Genomic DNA, 14,031 nt, shown 5'->3' with positions numbered 1-14,031 from the left:
ATTGGCCCGCCCATTCCAAGAGTCCACCCACCACCTCCTTCCCTTTAAATAACTTTTATTTCTTTTCTTTTTTTTTTTTTTAAAGTGACAGGCTGTGGAAACAGTCTTAATGAGCTCCGAGAACCTTACTTCCTCCACTCCCACTTTACCACGGAGGAAACTGAGTCCCAAGGTCATACCGGTTCCAGGGCTCTGGTGTGCCCAGGCTCCTTTAAAGGCCCTTCAGACCCGTATCTTATTTCCGATCTCAGGGCAACCAAAGAAAGAATGGGGTTCAAGGGTGTGTTAAAAGCCGGTTGTTAAGTTTTCAGTGTGATCATTTAAACTTCACAAATGTGCAAACACGACAAATCAGGGCTTGAGTTATTGTTTTATTAATTGTTTAGACTTAAGTTTTGTTGTGATTTTGGAGAGTCGGTTGTTAAACATTTATCACCATGCCACCCACCTCTTTCCTTTTCAGAGGAGTTACTGTAACTTGAAACAGAAAAACAATTCGGCCCCCAGGACAGACAGCAGGTAGCATGTGCCAGGCAAGGCAAACGACTACCATGACCTTGACCCCTATTTCCCCTCAGACTCTGATGGAGGCAGCCCAGCATCCTGAGCCCAGGAGGGCCCCCCCCAACCACCAGACCTGCTTTCTGCCCACCCTTCACAGCCACCACTGAAAAATCACTGGGAAGAGAGGGCCCACCTTCCTCATCACCACCAGCAACAGCATTCAATCAAACGGGCACAGAAGCCCTAAGGGTGGGGGCACCTCTCAGACCACTGGTCCTGCCTGCTCCCAGCCCCAGCCTCAGCCATCATCAGGCACCCAAGAAAAGGCTCCTGCCCAGGTCACCACCTGCCAATCAACTCCCACACACATGGCCGGCAAGCCAGCCTAGGAGGAGGGTCAAGGCAGAGTCAGGAGGAGGATGTGCTGAGGACAGCCCCTGAACCCAAGAGCCTTCAGAATAGCACTGCTTCCAGCCCAGCACCCTTGGCCATCATCCTGGGAAGCAGCACCCCCCCCCCCCCCAGATGCTACCTGGCCCTACAGGTACTACAATCATAGCTACTACAGACCCAGAAAGGAAAGTTTTTGCCTTGGCACTGTTAAATGGTCCAGCATCAGAAACTATGATTTCACAATGATATTAAAGAAGAGGCATCTGCTTTGCTGCTGTATCCTAAGGACCTTGGGACTTTCATATCTCATTTGCCACTGAACTGCTGAACTCTCATATGTGTTGCTGTCTTTCTCATTAGAATGTGAATTCCTTGAGAGCAGGGATTGTCTGTGTTTTTTTTTTTTTAATTTTTATCCCCAGAACTTAGCATAGTGCTTTTTACTAGTAAATACTTGGTAAAGGCTTTATTCATTCATTCAATTAACTTGCCTAATATTAACTTGGTGCCAGAGTCCTGATTAGAATCCACGTTTCCTAACTCTCAGGCAGGTGCCCTTTCCCATACAAAATGTTGTGCTTTGGTTTAGCTTCCTGGCCCTCAAGGTAAAGGGTTTATGGATCTTCTAATCCTTGAACCAAGAACACACAGCTTACCTGACCGGGAAATCTTAACAGAAATCTTCCTCCAGTCTCTCTGGGAATAATACTACTAGCAATAATAACTGCTCACGTCTCTATAGCAATGAACAGTTTCCTTCAACCTAAGTTCAGATATATACTCATCATCCGATGAGTTCCCTATTTCTGTCAAAGACACCACTATCCTTTCAGTATTTCAGGTTCATAATTGGACTCCTAACATTTCCTTACCCCAAGTATCCAATCATTTGCCAAATCTCAACCATTTCTATGTCCACAGCATCTCCATAACAGCAACACAACATTTCTTCAACATCAACCTATTACTCCCCTTTCTGTGCTCGGTGAGGAGGTCAAACTGGCCTTCACTGTTTCTCACTCACAACACTGCATGTCACCCACTTCTCTGTGTCTTATCATCGGCTGTTCCCCATGCTTGGAATGTACTCCCCATTTACCCACACATTATAATTCCTCTTTTCCTTTAAGTATCTCCAGCATCATCTTCATGAAGCCTTTCCTGATACTCCCAACTGCTAGTGCCCTCCCTACCAAATTATCTTGTATTTATCTAATGTATTTTAGATGTGTACATCTATATCTACAACATATACACACGTGTGTGTATTAATACACACAAATTATATATGTTATATATATATGTTAACTTTATGCTGTATATATTTTTATATGTATTCTCCTTCATTAGAATGTAAACTTATTACAAGTAGGGATTGTTTTGAACCTTATAACTTGTATCACCAGTGCCTAATATCGTGGTACATAGTAGTCAGTTAATAAATATTTGATTGATTGAGTGGGAGGACAGCACAATAATTAAGTCATGAATTGTTGACATTTACAAAGTGCTTTCTTTTTTTTTTTTTTTAAAGCAATCAGGGTTAAGTAACTTGCTCAAGGTTACACCGGCCAGTTATTTCTGGGTGTGGTGCTAAGTATCTGAGCCTGGATTTGATCCACAGGTCATCCTGACATTGGAGCCGGTGCTCTTACTCTTACTCGCTGTGCTACCTGGCCTCCCCTACAGGCTTTCTTCTTATTTGATCTTGACAGCATTCTGAATTTGTTAAAACACAACTGTTATTCTGATTTCAAGAATGATGAATGTAAGGCTTTCAAGGTTGAGGCTAGAGCTGAATTTAATAAGATGCCATTTTTTAGGGTTAAATGTAGAGTTCTAGTCATGAGTTAAAAAAAATCAAATAAGGAAGGAAAAACTTGAGATTGTGTATTAAAAAAAAAAGATATAGAGGTCCTAGAGGTTAAGAAGCCCTATGAGTCAATGGTGTGACACAGAAGCCAAGAAAGTTAATGAAAGCTTAGACTGGATGAATAGAAGTAGAGAGTTCAGACAGAACAAAGGAAGTGGCAATTCTCTGTACTCTGCCCTGCTTAATTCACATCCGGGGTTTTATGTCCAGTTCTAAGGACAAGATTTTATGAAGGACTTTTGACAAACTTGTGCATCTACAGAGTAAAGAGCATGGTGAGAAGATTGGAGAACATGCTAAATGAGCACCTACTGAGGAAATAAGCAGCGTTTAGCCTGGAGGAAAAAGACTCAGGGAGAGAGAATGTGATGGCAATCTAGCCAGCAATTTGCTGAGTTATAAAGGAGAGGAATTGGACTAATTCTGATTGGCTATAAAGAAAGTAAGAAACTATAGGTGGAAGTTTGAGAGAGGCAATTTTTGGCTCAGTGGGAGGAAGAGCTTTGTAAACCGTGAGCACTGTTCCAAAGTGGAGAGGGCTGCTTCAGGAGGTGGTGGCTTCCCCTTCACTGGAAGTCCTCAAGGAGAAGCTGAATGACTTCTTGTCAGGGATGTTGGAGAAAAGATTCCTAGTCAGATAAGGTAAGACTACCTTACCTCTATAGTCTCTTCTAACTTCGAAGTTTGCTTATTAGGTGACTTGTTCAAGGTCACAACCAATGATAAGAGTTGGGTTTTAAATCCAGTTCCTGCTTCTCCCTCTTGTGAAATTAGAGTATAGAGGGGAGGATATACAGCAGCCCCACTTCCCCTTCCCTGTGGTTTTTACCAGTCCACCCTGGTCATCCAGCTTTTGGTAGGGGAATGTTGGTTAAGGGATCCAAGGATAGAGGGAAGCCATTTGGACCCTGTTACAGGGGCACAAAGCATGGATACAAAATAGAGGTGCCAGTCATAGCATATGTGTGGGAAGAAGAATTCCACCCTGGTGACTTCTTTCTCTTGCCAGGTACCAGTCCTGCTCAAGTTATCCAGGTAAAGAAGATCCACTGAGGGGAAAATCTTATATGTCCAGGGAACATAAGTTTAGGGAGGTGTGTGGCCCTCCTCATAGAATACACTGTCATCATCATCAATATCATGATTCCTAGCTCTGAACTTATATGCTGGGGGTGGGGTAAGAGGCTCCAAACGTGGCAGGCTTTGCAATGGAGGTGTTTCAGATCTTATCAGGTGTCCCTGAGGCTGGAGATCCATTGGGGTTTCCAAAGAGTATTCTGCCTGGGTCATTGTACCTTCTGACCTTCCTCGCCTATCTGTTCTAGCTCCTGTGTGTCCTTCCGAATGGTTAGATGCCTCTTCCTGAAGCTGTGAGGGGATCACAGTGCTGTATGGTGGGGGCTCACCCAAATCTGAGTTGGGGCCCTGAGTTGATACAGTAGCTTCCTCATAGCTTGGTACTTCGAAGGCAGCATTGTCCCTGAGAAGGAGATAGACAGGGTCAGTATTCTACCAACCAACCCCTGGTAGACCCTTGGGATTCCCTCACCCCATTTTACTAGTTCTTCCCCTTTCTGAACCCAGTGGCATAGGGGAACAGACCACCCATATTTGAGACATGGGAGCAAGGTTGGTGGAAGGAGCCCAAGGCATATATGATATATGTACCTCCTTCCATTCTCCTTGCCCCCAATTTACCGAGCTGAGCTCAAGGCCCCAGTGGTATCCGTTTGCACTGTTTGGTGCCCCCATTCCATGAGGCAACAGAGTAGGCAGATAAGGAGAAGAAGTCCACCTAAGGCGAGGAAGAAATAAGCAACAGGTCTGATGTTCTTCTGCAGACCCAACAGCGCAAACCCTAGGAGGATGTAGGCGCAGCACAAGAGAATCAATGGCTTCACCACTTTCCTCCATACTTGGCCTGGAAACATTGCCCCTGCCTGGGCTCCTGAAAAGAGAGGCAAAGGAACGTTGAGAGAACAGAAGAGCATAGACAGGGAGTAACCAATATCATGCTAGAGCTAGGGTTACCCAGAAATTCATTTTTAAGTGTAAATAGTTGTAATGGTACTCTTATCTGCTTCTGTTGTTTAAAGTCCAGTGCAGAATAAATTGCTTAACATTTTTACAAAAGACGTAATTGCTATGTCTATACTAGTAGTCAGAATCACGACCAAGAAAGAAGCTTTGGGAGGGTGGGGGAGAGAAGTCGCAAATGGCATCAGGTACTAGGTGGATCATATTTGGCATTTTTATACTCTATTAGAAGAGGACTTGGATAGATTTCAGAAGATTCATGAACTTGAGATTTAAAAAAATTACATATTTGTTTCCATTAACCTCTAACTGAAATTTAGCATTTCCTCCAAAGACATAAAAACATTATTGTGAGAAGGGGTCCCTATACTTCATCAGTCTGCTAAAAGAGACCATGATACAAATAAGATTAAGAACCCCTGCTCTATGCCAATCACACTATGAGGGTATGGGTGAGGATAGGGGTCTCTGTGACTAATAGTGACAACACAGTCAATATTAGAGAAGAAAGTAACCCAGAATGCTTTTCTCAGCCCTGACACGAAGTTAATTATATCTACCCTCCTGGTTAAATATATGAGGCTCTAACATTCCCTGGTTGGAACTCCCAGTCTCCTTTCCCCTAGTAAAGTTTTCCTTGGTAGCCCCACTTCTTTCTCCTTTCTAGGCTTTGGACACAGCAGATATTGCCTCAGGTCTCAATGCAAACAGGCATTTCTGGAATCCAGGTGAAGGGGCCTGATGTTCTTACATTATTTATTCCCAGTACTACCCTTCCCCCTAGACCCCACCAGCACATATACTAGTTTCTCATTCTGAGTCCCCTCCATCTCCGGTTCTGCTGTCTCTTTTGGGTGGGGTTGTAGTCCTCCCCCCCCCCCCCCCCAATGCCAGCCAGGCTCCACCTACAAGGACAAAGCACCACAAGTACTGGGATACATGACAGGGGATCTTTGAAAGAACTAGGACACATAGAAGCCCAAGCTCTCTTCTCTTGTGTCCATATCTGCCTATGCCACCTTCCCCCAGAATCTTTCTTGAGGTCAAGGTTCTTAAATTCCCACCCAGAATCTAGCACAGAAAACCCTTTCCTTATTGCCCTGGTAGGACCCCAGCTCACAGAATTCTACATTCTCTTCCTCCCCACCCCTACAGCCAAATCCAGTAGCTCTAGTGAGCAGGGAACCCTTGGTCAGGGAAAGGGGGTCAAGAACAATGTATGGTTACCTCCCCCATCCCCCAAGTTAGGGGTTTCCTTCTTTCTTCATCTTCAGTCAGCAGCCTCAGGTATGTAAGTATACCTCACCTGTCTTTGGCCAGTCTCCTCTGAAATCAGGTGGTATTAGGGGAGGAGTCCACCAGCCCCACCCCTTTCCTCTGCCCCAGTCCCTGGGGTTCTTATCTCAGCTAGACACCCTTACTTTTTCCCCCTTCTTGAACTCTGACATTCAGCCCCACCTCCAAGTATAGTTCTCCAGTCTCTACCTCCACGCTCCAAGAAGCCTTAAATGGGAGTGGCTTCTCCACACCCACTGCCCAACTCTTTGAGGTAGGGGCAAAGTGTCCTCTGTCTCACAGTAGATTTATTCCCTGACTACAGTAATCCAGTCCCACATGACTTTCAATATTTCCCTGTCCTTTATAATAGTGAACATTGCCCTCTTCAGACTAAGGTTAGAAGAATACAGGGCTCATTCATTGGTCAATCTGAAGGGAGAAAAAGGGTGGAGTTCAGGAAGACTGAAGCCCCATGTACTTGCTGTCCAGACCTGAAGAAAACAAGACTCCTTGTACTCCAGGAACTAATGAATATCAGTGAATAAACTGGGGTTCAGAGGGGCATGTCAGCTTTAATAAAACTAGCCCTAGCTCCCAGAGCTAAGTCTCTCCTCTCTTCCTCTCCAAGGGTGTATATCTGAGATAGAAGGGGAAGATGATGATGATGGCACACAATGCAGTAGAAAGAATACTGGCTTTGGATTTTGGATCAGACTGTGGATTTGAATCTCATTTGAGATTTGAAGTCCTGATACTTGGTATCCATGTACCTTGGACAAGTTACTTAACCTGTGGGCCTCAGTTTCTTCATCCATAAAACAAAAAGATCGGACTGGATTGTGATTGCTAAGGTTCCTCCTAGCTCTGAATCTATGATCCTATGATTCTGTCTGTGTTCCCTTTTGGATTGGTAGAGGGGAAAGGTGAGGGCTAAGAGAGTTTGGGGGTTCTGGAGAGAACCTGATTAGGCTGTTAGGCTCTTCCCCCTCTCCTTCCAGTCTTTCTATCCCCCTGGTATGATGTGTGTGTTGCTGGACTCTTACCAACCCCAGGAGAAAATCCTAGGGAAGAGTACATTGAAGGGTGTGTGTTGGCTAAATGACAAATAAAACAGCTTAGGCAGAGTGAGTGCTGGATGGAAAAAGGCGAGGCTCAGGGGAGGGGCATGGAGGGAGGAGGGAACCAAGGGCATTAGGAATAAGGGGGCTGGCTGTCTTTCTATAAAATGCTATGCCAGTGTAAGGTCTTCTTATCTAACAGTGTGAGGGGATCTGATGATCCCTCTATGTCTCTCTTGTCCAATGGGTAGAAGGAGAATTGGAGTTGGTACTTCCTTAGGCATTTTTTAAAGGGAATTTGAATCAATCAACTATACCTTTGTCAGTGCAGATATGACAGAATCCATCCTACCTCCCTGTGTCCCCAACTCCTTTTCCTAACTAAACTCTGATCCCTATTTCCACTTCCCCACCAATTCTTGACAGTCTCTGCCTCATCCCTTCCCACCCTCTGGCTTTTTACATTCAAATCTGCCTCCCAACCCTCAAAAGGGTTCAGCTACTGAGGAGGGAGAAGAAGAGGTGGCTGTAAAGCAGATAAACCTGAAAAGTCTGGGATGAGAGAAGGAAGAGAGCATTTCATTCCTTCCGTGATTCTGCACCTCTTTGTTTTTGGGTGACTTTTTTTTTTTAGATGTAGGCTTATTCATATCCATGCTTTTATAATGAAGTGCCTTGTCTTGTCCTTTTTCCCATCATATGACAGTGTTATGGGTAAAAGGCTCCAGAGAGACTAGTTCTGGCGGCTCTGTGCACATGTTTGACGCTGAATGACTACATAGCCTTGAAGTGACACAAGGAATGTCTTTTTGCAACTGAGTTATCAGCCTAAATCTCATTTTCTCTTGTGTCTTTCTCTTGGTGCCCTTTATTCAAAGTGTGGGGCTAGTGGTAGGAGGTGAATAATTGCCCTAAGGACTGCTGCTAGATGAGTTATATCACATTTCAGAGCCAGAGGAAAGCTTAGAGATCATGTTGTCTGAATCCTCTCATTTAATAGATGAGGGAACAAAGGCCCAGACCACTGAAGAGATTTGTCTGGATTTCTAACGACTATTGAAATCCAGGCCTTGGTCCTTGTTACCACCCCCAGTTTAGCATTCTTTCCATTGGATAACCTGCAGCCTTGAGGCCACATGTGGCCTTCTAGGTCCTTGGGTGCAGCATTTTAACCTAGTCCAGGTTTTACAGAACAAACCCTTTTATGAAGGGGCTTTGTTCTGTGAAGTTGGGATTCAGTCAAAGGGCCCCACATCTGTATTAGACACATTATTTTCTGAAAAGGATCATAGTTATCTTGCCTGGCCTTCTACTCTCTCCTCACCCTCAGTTTCTGCTCCCTAGAGACATCGACATATAATGACAGGAGCAGTAGATTTGGATGGGAGGGCCTGGGCTTGAATCCTGACTTTTCCATTTACTACCCTGTGACTTGGGGCAAGTGACTTCTTCTGGGCCTCAATTCCCTTATCTGTAAGAAGTAAGGGATGAAATAAATAATCTCTAAGATCACCCAGATTTAAGTTTGTGTTCCTATAATCTTTTCTATCAGATTAATCTTTCCAGTGTGCAGAGCTGATCAAGTCACTCAGATGATAAAACTATTCAGTGGCTCTTCATTGCTCACAGCATAGATTCCAAACTCAGCCTAGCATTCAAGGTCCCCCACATATCTGGTTCCAGTCCTCTCTTCCTCGCTTAATTTATAAGTAAATGATACTAATCTCCATTTCCAAAATATATAGCTTATTTTCTAATCTCCATACCTGTCCTTATGCTTTTTCCCTCACTTATAATAGACCATCTCTGATATCATACTGTTGAAGTCTGGGCAACCTTTAAGGGTCAGCTGAAAGGTTACTTGAATAATTGAAGCCTTTCCTTATCATCTTAGCTAGAAGTGATTTTTCTCTGCTGTGAAATTTCATACCAATTTATCGATATCTATTTTTTCTGGCCTACTTTGTGTTTTCATTGTTTATGTGGGTGTGATCTTTTTTAATAGTTTGTAAACTTCTTGAGAACAGTGAGTGTCTCTGGGGGGTGGGGATGGTCTGTCTTACTTAGCATTGTTATCTTTTCTAAAATTATCATAATGAATGGATGAAAGAAGGATTGTTCCAATTCCCCATGACTGTCATTCTTGAATTCAAGGAGAGTACCATGAAGATCACAACACCCAAGATGAAACCTAATTCTCCCACCTAACAAGCTGTATGACTTGGATGAGTCACTTAAAGTAGCCCTCAGTTTCCTCATCTTTAAAATGAGAGGGATGACTCTCCAATCCCCTTGCTTTTCTAACAATCTATGGTTAACTATGACTGAGGATTGGAATAAATGCAGAGAAAAGTGCAGATGGGTTAGGGAGTGGGGGGTAGAAAGTGCCCAGCAAGACAGTCTCCTTTGCCAGGTATTTGACTTGTTTGACCACCTTCAATTCCTGTGCCATCTGTTTGTCCCTGAGCCCTGTATCTCTCTGTAATAATGGTCATTCCTCTGACAATAGCCATCCAGGCTCTGCCTCTCATTGTGTAACCTTAGATAAATTACTTTATCTCTCCCTGCCTCAGTTTTTGTGTATGTAAAATAAGATTGGACTAGGTGATTTCTCAAGTTCTTTCCCAGCCCCAAACCATATGATTTTATGATCCATACCCATGTACCACATTTATAAACAGGTGAGATAAGGTAAAAATTAATTTCAAGGGTAATCACAAGAAAATAAATTTGTGAAAAGGCAACCTATGGGCTGAAGGATGTGTGGAAGGATAGAAAGTCAGTCCACAATGATCTGATTTGATCTGGGTAGGTTTAGAGAGGATGAGTGCACTGCTGTAGGTCAATTGTATTTTATTCCAGTACCAAATGACCTCTGATAAAGAACACAATACAAGGTGATCTCAAGGCTTAAGGAAGAAGACTTTGGTTGCAGATGTCCAGATTTCTTGAACCTGACCCTGCCTTCTATTTTGTTGTTGTTTCTGTCCCTTTAGTCTCAGATCCTTTATTCCACACCCACAATCCCTGGTTCCTGGTGTGTCCCTGACTTCTAATCACTTCCCATCTTCAGCCTCAGCCCTTCTCCTAACACACAATCACAGAAAGTCAGAATGGGAAGGGAGTTCAAAAGCCTTCCAGTTCAAACCACTGCCTGAGAAACAGTGCTTCTATACCATACCTGGCAAGTGGTCATCTAGCCTTTGCTTGACAACTTCAGTGAGGTAGAAACAGATGGTGGCATCTTTCTGAGATGTTCTCCATTTTATCCAGTCTACATCTCCTGTGTAGTTTTTTACATGTGGTCTCTCCTGTTAGACTGTGAGCTCCTTGAGGACAAGCACTGTTTTTTTTTTCTTTTGTTGGTTGTTTTTTGGCGGGGCAGAGGGTTGGCTTTTCTCTGTATGGCTTAGCTCAGTGCCTGGAACATGGTAAGCACGTGGGACTCTAAGCCTCATACCAACAGGCTTTGGGACATGGGTAACACTTTTTTTTCTTTTAAATTAATTCATTCATTTACTTTTAATCTACAATATTCAGTTCCACAGTCCCTTGAGTTTCAAATTTTCTCCCTCTTCCTCTGCTCCCTCCCCTCTCCTCCCCCATCATGGCAGCATGCACTCAAATTTAGGATCTGCAATTATCTTCACATTAATCATTAGTCAGGTTGTAAAGAAGGATTATAACTGATGGAATGATCAGTGGGAAAGAGAAAACAAAACAAGAAAAAAGAAACAGAGCAAGTAGTTTGTTTCAATCTGCATTCAGACTCTGCAGCTGGATGTGGATATCTCTTTTGATCATGAGTCTTTTGAAGTTGTCTTATAACCTTACATTGCTGAAAGGAGCCCAGTCTATCAAAGTTAGTCATCATACATACGTTGTGTCTGTGATTGTGTACAGATTTCTCTTGGTTCTGCTAGGGGTAATACTTAATAAAGGGTTGTTCATTGACATTGAGCCCAAATTTCCCTCTTTACAACTTCCAGCTACTGCTCCTCATTCTATACCAGGAAAAGCCAAACAGAACACATTCTAACCCCTTTTCCAAATACTTTAAGATTACTACCGTGTTTCCCGGATAATAAGACCTATCCCGAAAATAAGCCCTCCCCTTACTAAGATTCCTCTAAAATAAGCCCTCCCCCGAAAATAAGCCCTATTGAGATTGCTGCTGTAGTGAAGGTGATCCCCTGCGCTACACGCTACATTACGGTACCCTCTGTATGCACCTTCCCCCCACCTTCATGAAACGCACGCCGTGCTCCGAGCTGCATCCAATCAGAGCTGCAGCAGTGAGCGTATCATCCTGTTCTTCCCCAGTGATTTGCTTATTGAATAAAGGTACATTTTTTTGTTCACATTTACCTGTTTATTAAAATTGCTGTCAATATTCATTAAAATAAGCCCTCCCCTGAAAATAAGCCCTCTGGTGTTTTTCTGTCCAAAAAAATTAATAAGACAGTGTCTTATTATCGGGGAAACACGGTATTATATCTCTCTTAACTTCTTTTCTACAGAATAACCATTGCTAGTTCCTTGAGCAGATCTTCATATGGCGTGTTCTCAAGGCCTATTATCATCCAGGTGGCTCTCCTCTATTCAATCTCTAGTTTATTAATGACTACTAAAATATACTGGCCAGAATTCAATGCAATACTATATCCTGTCTTTTGTCTCCAACCATCTCCACTCCATCAGAAATTAGGAATCCATTCCTGGTTCTTCTCTCCAATAGGTAAGAATCTGGCCTCAGCATTTACTAGCTGTGTGACCCTGGGCAAGTTACTTAACCCATGTCTATCTTAGTTTCCTCATAAGTGAAAGGGGGCTAATAATAGCACCTGCTTTATAGGGTTGTTGTAAGGATCATATGAAAATAAAAAATGCAAAGTGCTTAGCACAGTGCCTAGCACAGAGAGAGCATTATATAAATAGCATCACCATCATTTTCATCATCATCATCTTGCCAGGGAACAGGCCACTATGCCACTTTCTGCATTCTCTTCTCCACATCCCTTCTTTTTCCAGTATCTATCTATTGTCTTCCCTTTTCAGAATGTAAGCTTCTTGAGGACAGGGGAAATCTTGTTTGTTTTCATATGAATACCCAGTGTTTAGCAAGGTGCCTGACACATTGTAAAGCCTTAATAAATGTCCCCTCTCCCTTTCTCCCCACATGTCTATCTCTGATTTGGGGGCTTCCTGACAATCCCCCCTAGTCAACCTATAATTGAATGCTTGTTCTCTAACCTACCTGCTATTTTCATAATTCTATACGTAATTTTAAGCTACTGGCTTAATTTCCTTCTTCATTCTTCAGGTTCCAAGGGAATTTGACATTTCTTCATTAATTACAGAAATTTACAACCTCTCAATAATTACTTAGCTCCAAGCCTCCAACCTAGTTATTAAATATTATTTATTTAATAAACTAGGAAATTTCCTTTCCCATAAGTTTTTGTTGAGTTCTCTGTATTACTTCTCTCCTCACTCCCAATTCTTTAGGCTTAAACAAACATCAAGGTTACTGACTATGCAATTTATTAAGAGTAACAAATAATAAAATGAAGATATAAATAATTATTCATAATATACCAGCTATGAAAGTCACTTATAATCATCACCGGTATTTCTGACTTCTAAATTTCAGAAACATAATCTCACCATTCAGCTCTCTGAGGATGTCAAGTAAAGTCTCTTCTCAGTAACTCTCTGTTTCTTCACAAGATACAAATAAAAGTGATTTCTTTCAGAAAAGAAGTTATCTTAGTCCTTCCTCTCTGTGCTGTCAGTTTCTCTCAAGTTAACACAATTAACTGTTTTTCCAGAAGCATACAGTCCCCTCACAGATTCCTCACAGAATGAGTTCTATCACAACTGTGAAAAATCCCTTTACAGAAATAACTATGGTTTCTGAGGGACATTTTGTTGTAGCTGTTGTGTAAGGTGTAATCATAGAGCTGTAGAATAAAAAAAAAAAATAGGTGCTTTGGAATGGGGGTTGTACCGGGTTGACTTCCAAAGAGTTCTTTGCAACTGTACGATTCTATGTGCAATATAAAATAATATAAAAGCCCCCAGATCAGCTATGTTTCATGATAAAATTATACAAAAAAATGGGGCTTTTTCATATTTGTTTAAATTTTAACAAGAACAAAGGAAGGTTATTCCACTACTTGGGGAGAATGTTCTAATATTAATAGATGACAAAAGGAAGATAGGTAGTCAATTCCTATTTTTCTTTGTTATTTTTCCATCAGGGAGGATGATATGGGAAAGATGGATCAAAAGAGAAAATAGCCCCAAAACAATTAATACATGAATGCCTGAGTCTGCAGGCCCAGACAAATAACAACCTTATATGCTTTAGGGTTCCTGATTTGCAGATGTGATTGCACACATTTTAGGAATGAAATTCACAAGTTAGAGCATATCCAGAGGAAGATAACCAGAATGTTAAGGGGCCTAGAGACCATACCATACAGGAATAAAGCAAAGGATCTAGCCATGGTTAGCCTAGAGACATGAAGATTTCAGTGAAAGATGTTAGTTGTCATCAAGTATTCAAAAAAACTGTTCTGCAGAAGAGGAATTGGGCCTTTTCCTGATTAGTGTTGGAGGGCAGAGCTAGAAGCAATGAGTGGGTATTAGAGAGACTGAGACTTGAGGTAAGGAAAATGATCTTAAGAATTATAGATATCATAAAAAAAAAGAATGGGATGCTTTGGGAAGGCATGGGTTCCCCATTACCAGGTTTTCAAGCCTAGTTGACAACTTATAATGTATGTTGCAGAGGAAGTTTCTGTTTAGGTATGAGTTAAACTAGATGGCTTCTTAGACTCCTCCCCGCCCTGTGATACTACAACCACTATTCATATTTCAGTC

The 14,031-nt window shown here is 42.3% G+C and overlaps 1 protein-coding gene and 1 long non-coding RNA gene across 4 annotated transcripts in view; one reads left to right on the top strand and one right to left on the bottom strand.

Moving 5' to 3' along the window:
* Positions 1–2,680: 2,680 nt before the first annotated feature.
* TMEM139 (transmembrane protein 139) lies at positions 2,681–6,478 on the bottom strand. 2 transcript variants are annotated; one of them, XM_069087448.1, is made up of 3 exons: positions 6,035–6,478; positions 4,469–4,718; positions 2,681–4,250 (listed from the first exon to the last, which is right to left on the bottom strand). In XM_069087448.1, the coding sequence occupies exons 2-3, from the start codon at positions 4,699–4,701 to the stop codon at positions 3,857–3,859; spliced, it is 627 nt and encodes a 208-aa protein (XP_068943549.1). In that variant the 5' UTR covers positions 4,702–4,718; positions 6,035–6,478; the 3' UTR covers positions 2,681–3,856. The 2 variants fall into 2 exon arrangements, with proteins under 2 accessions (XP_068943549.1, XP_068943548.1); XM_069087447.1 differs by lacking the exon at positions 6,035–6,478 and having other exon boundaries at positions 4,469–4,944.
* Positions 3,274–14,031, top strand: part of LOC138160700 (uncharacterized) — a 48,462-nt gene continuing 37,704 nt past the window's right edge. The window contains exon 1 of one of the 2 annotated variants that reach the window (XR_011168191.1): positions 3,274–3,412. This is a non-coding gene — a long non-coding RNA (uncharacterized lncRNA). The remainder of the gene's footprint in view (positions 3,413–14,031) is intronic. The other variant, XR_011168192.1, reaches the window with a different exon arrangement.

The sequence above is a fragment of the Petaurus breviceps genome, unplaced genomic scaffold, assembly GCF_028583685.1.
Source record: "Petaurus breviceps papuanus isolate PSGF00001 unplaced genomic scaffold, PetGlider_PUasm1.0 181, whole genome shotgun sequence".
NCBI lineage: Eukaryota > Metazoa > Chordata > Mammalia > Diprotodontia > Petauridae > Petaurus > Petaurus breviceps.
Note: the sequence above shows the minus strand (reverse complement) of the source record. Positions and strands in the feature narration are given on the sequence as shown.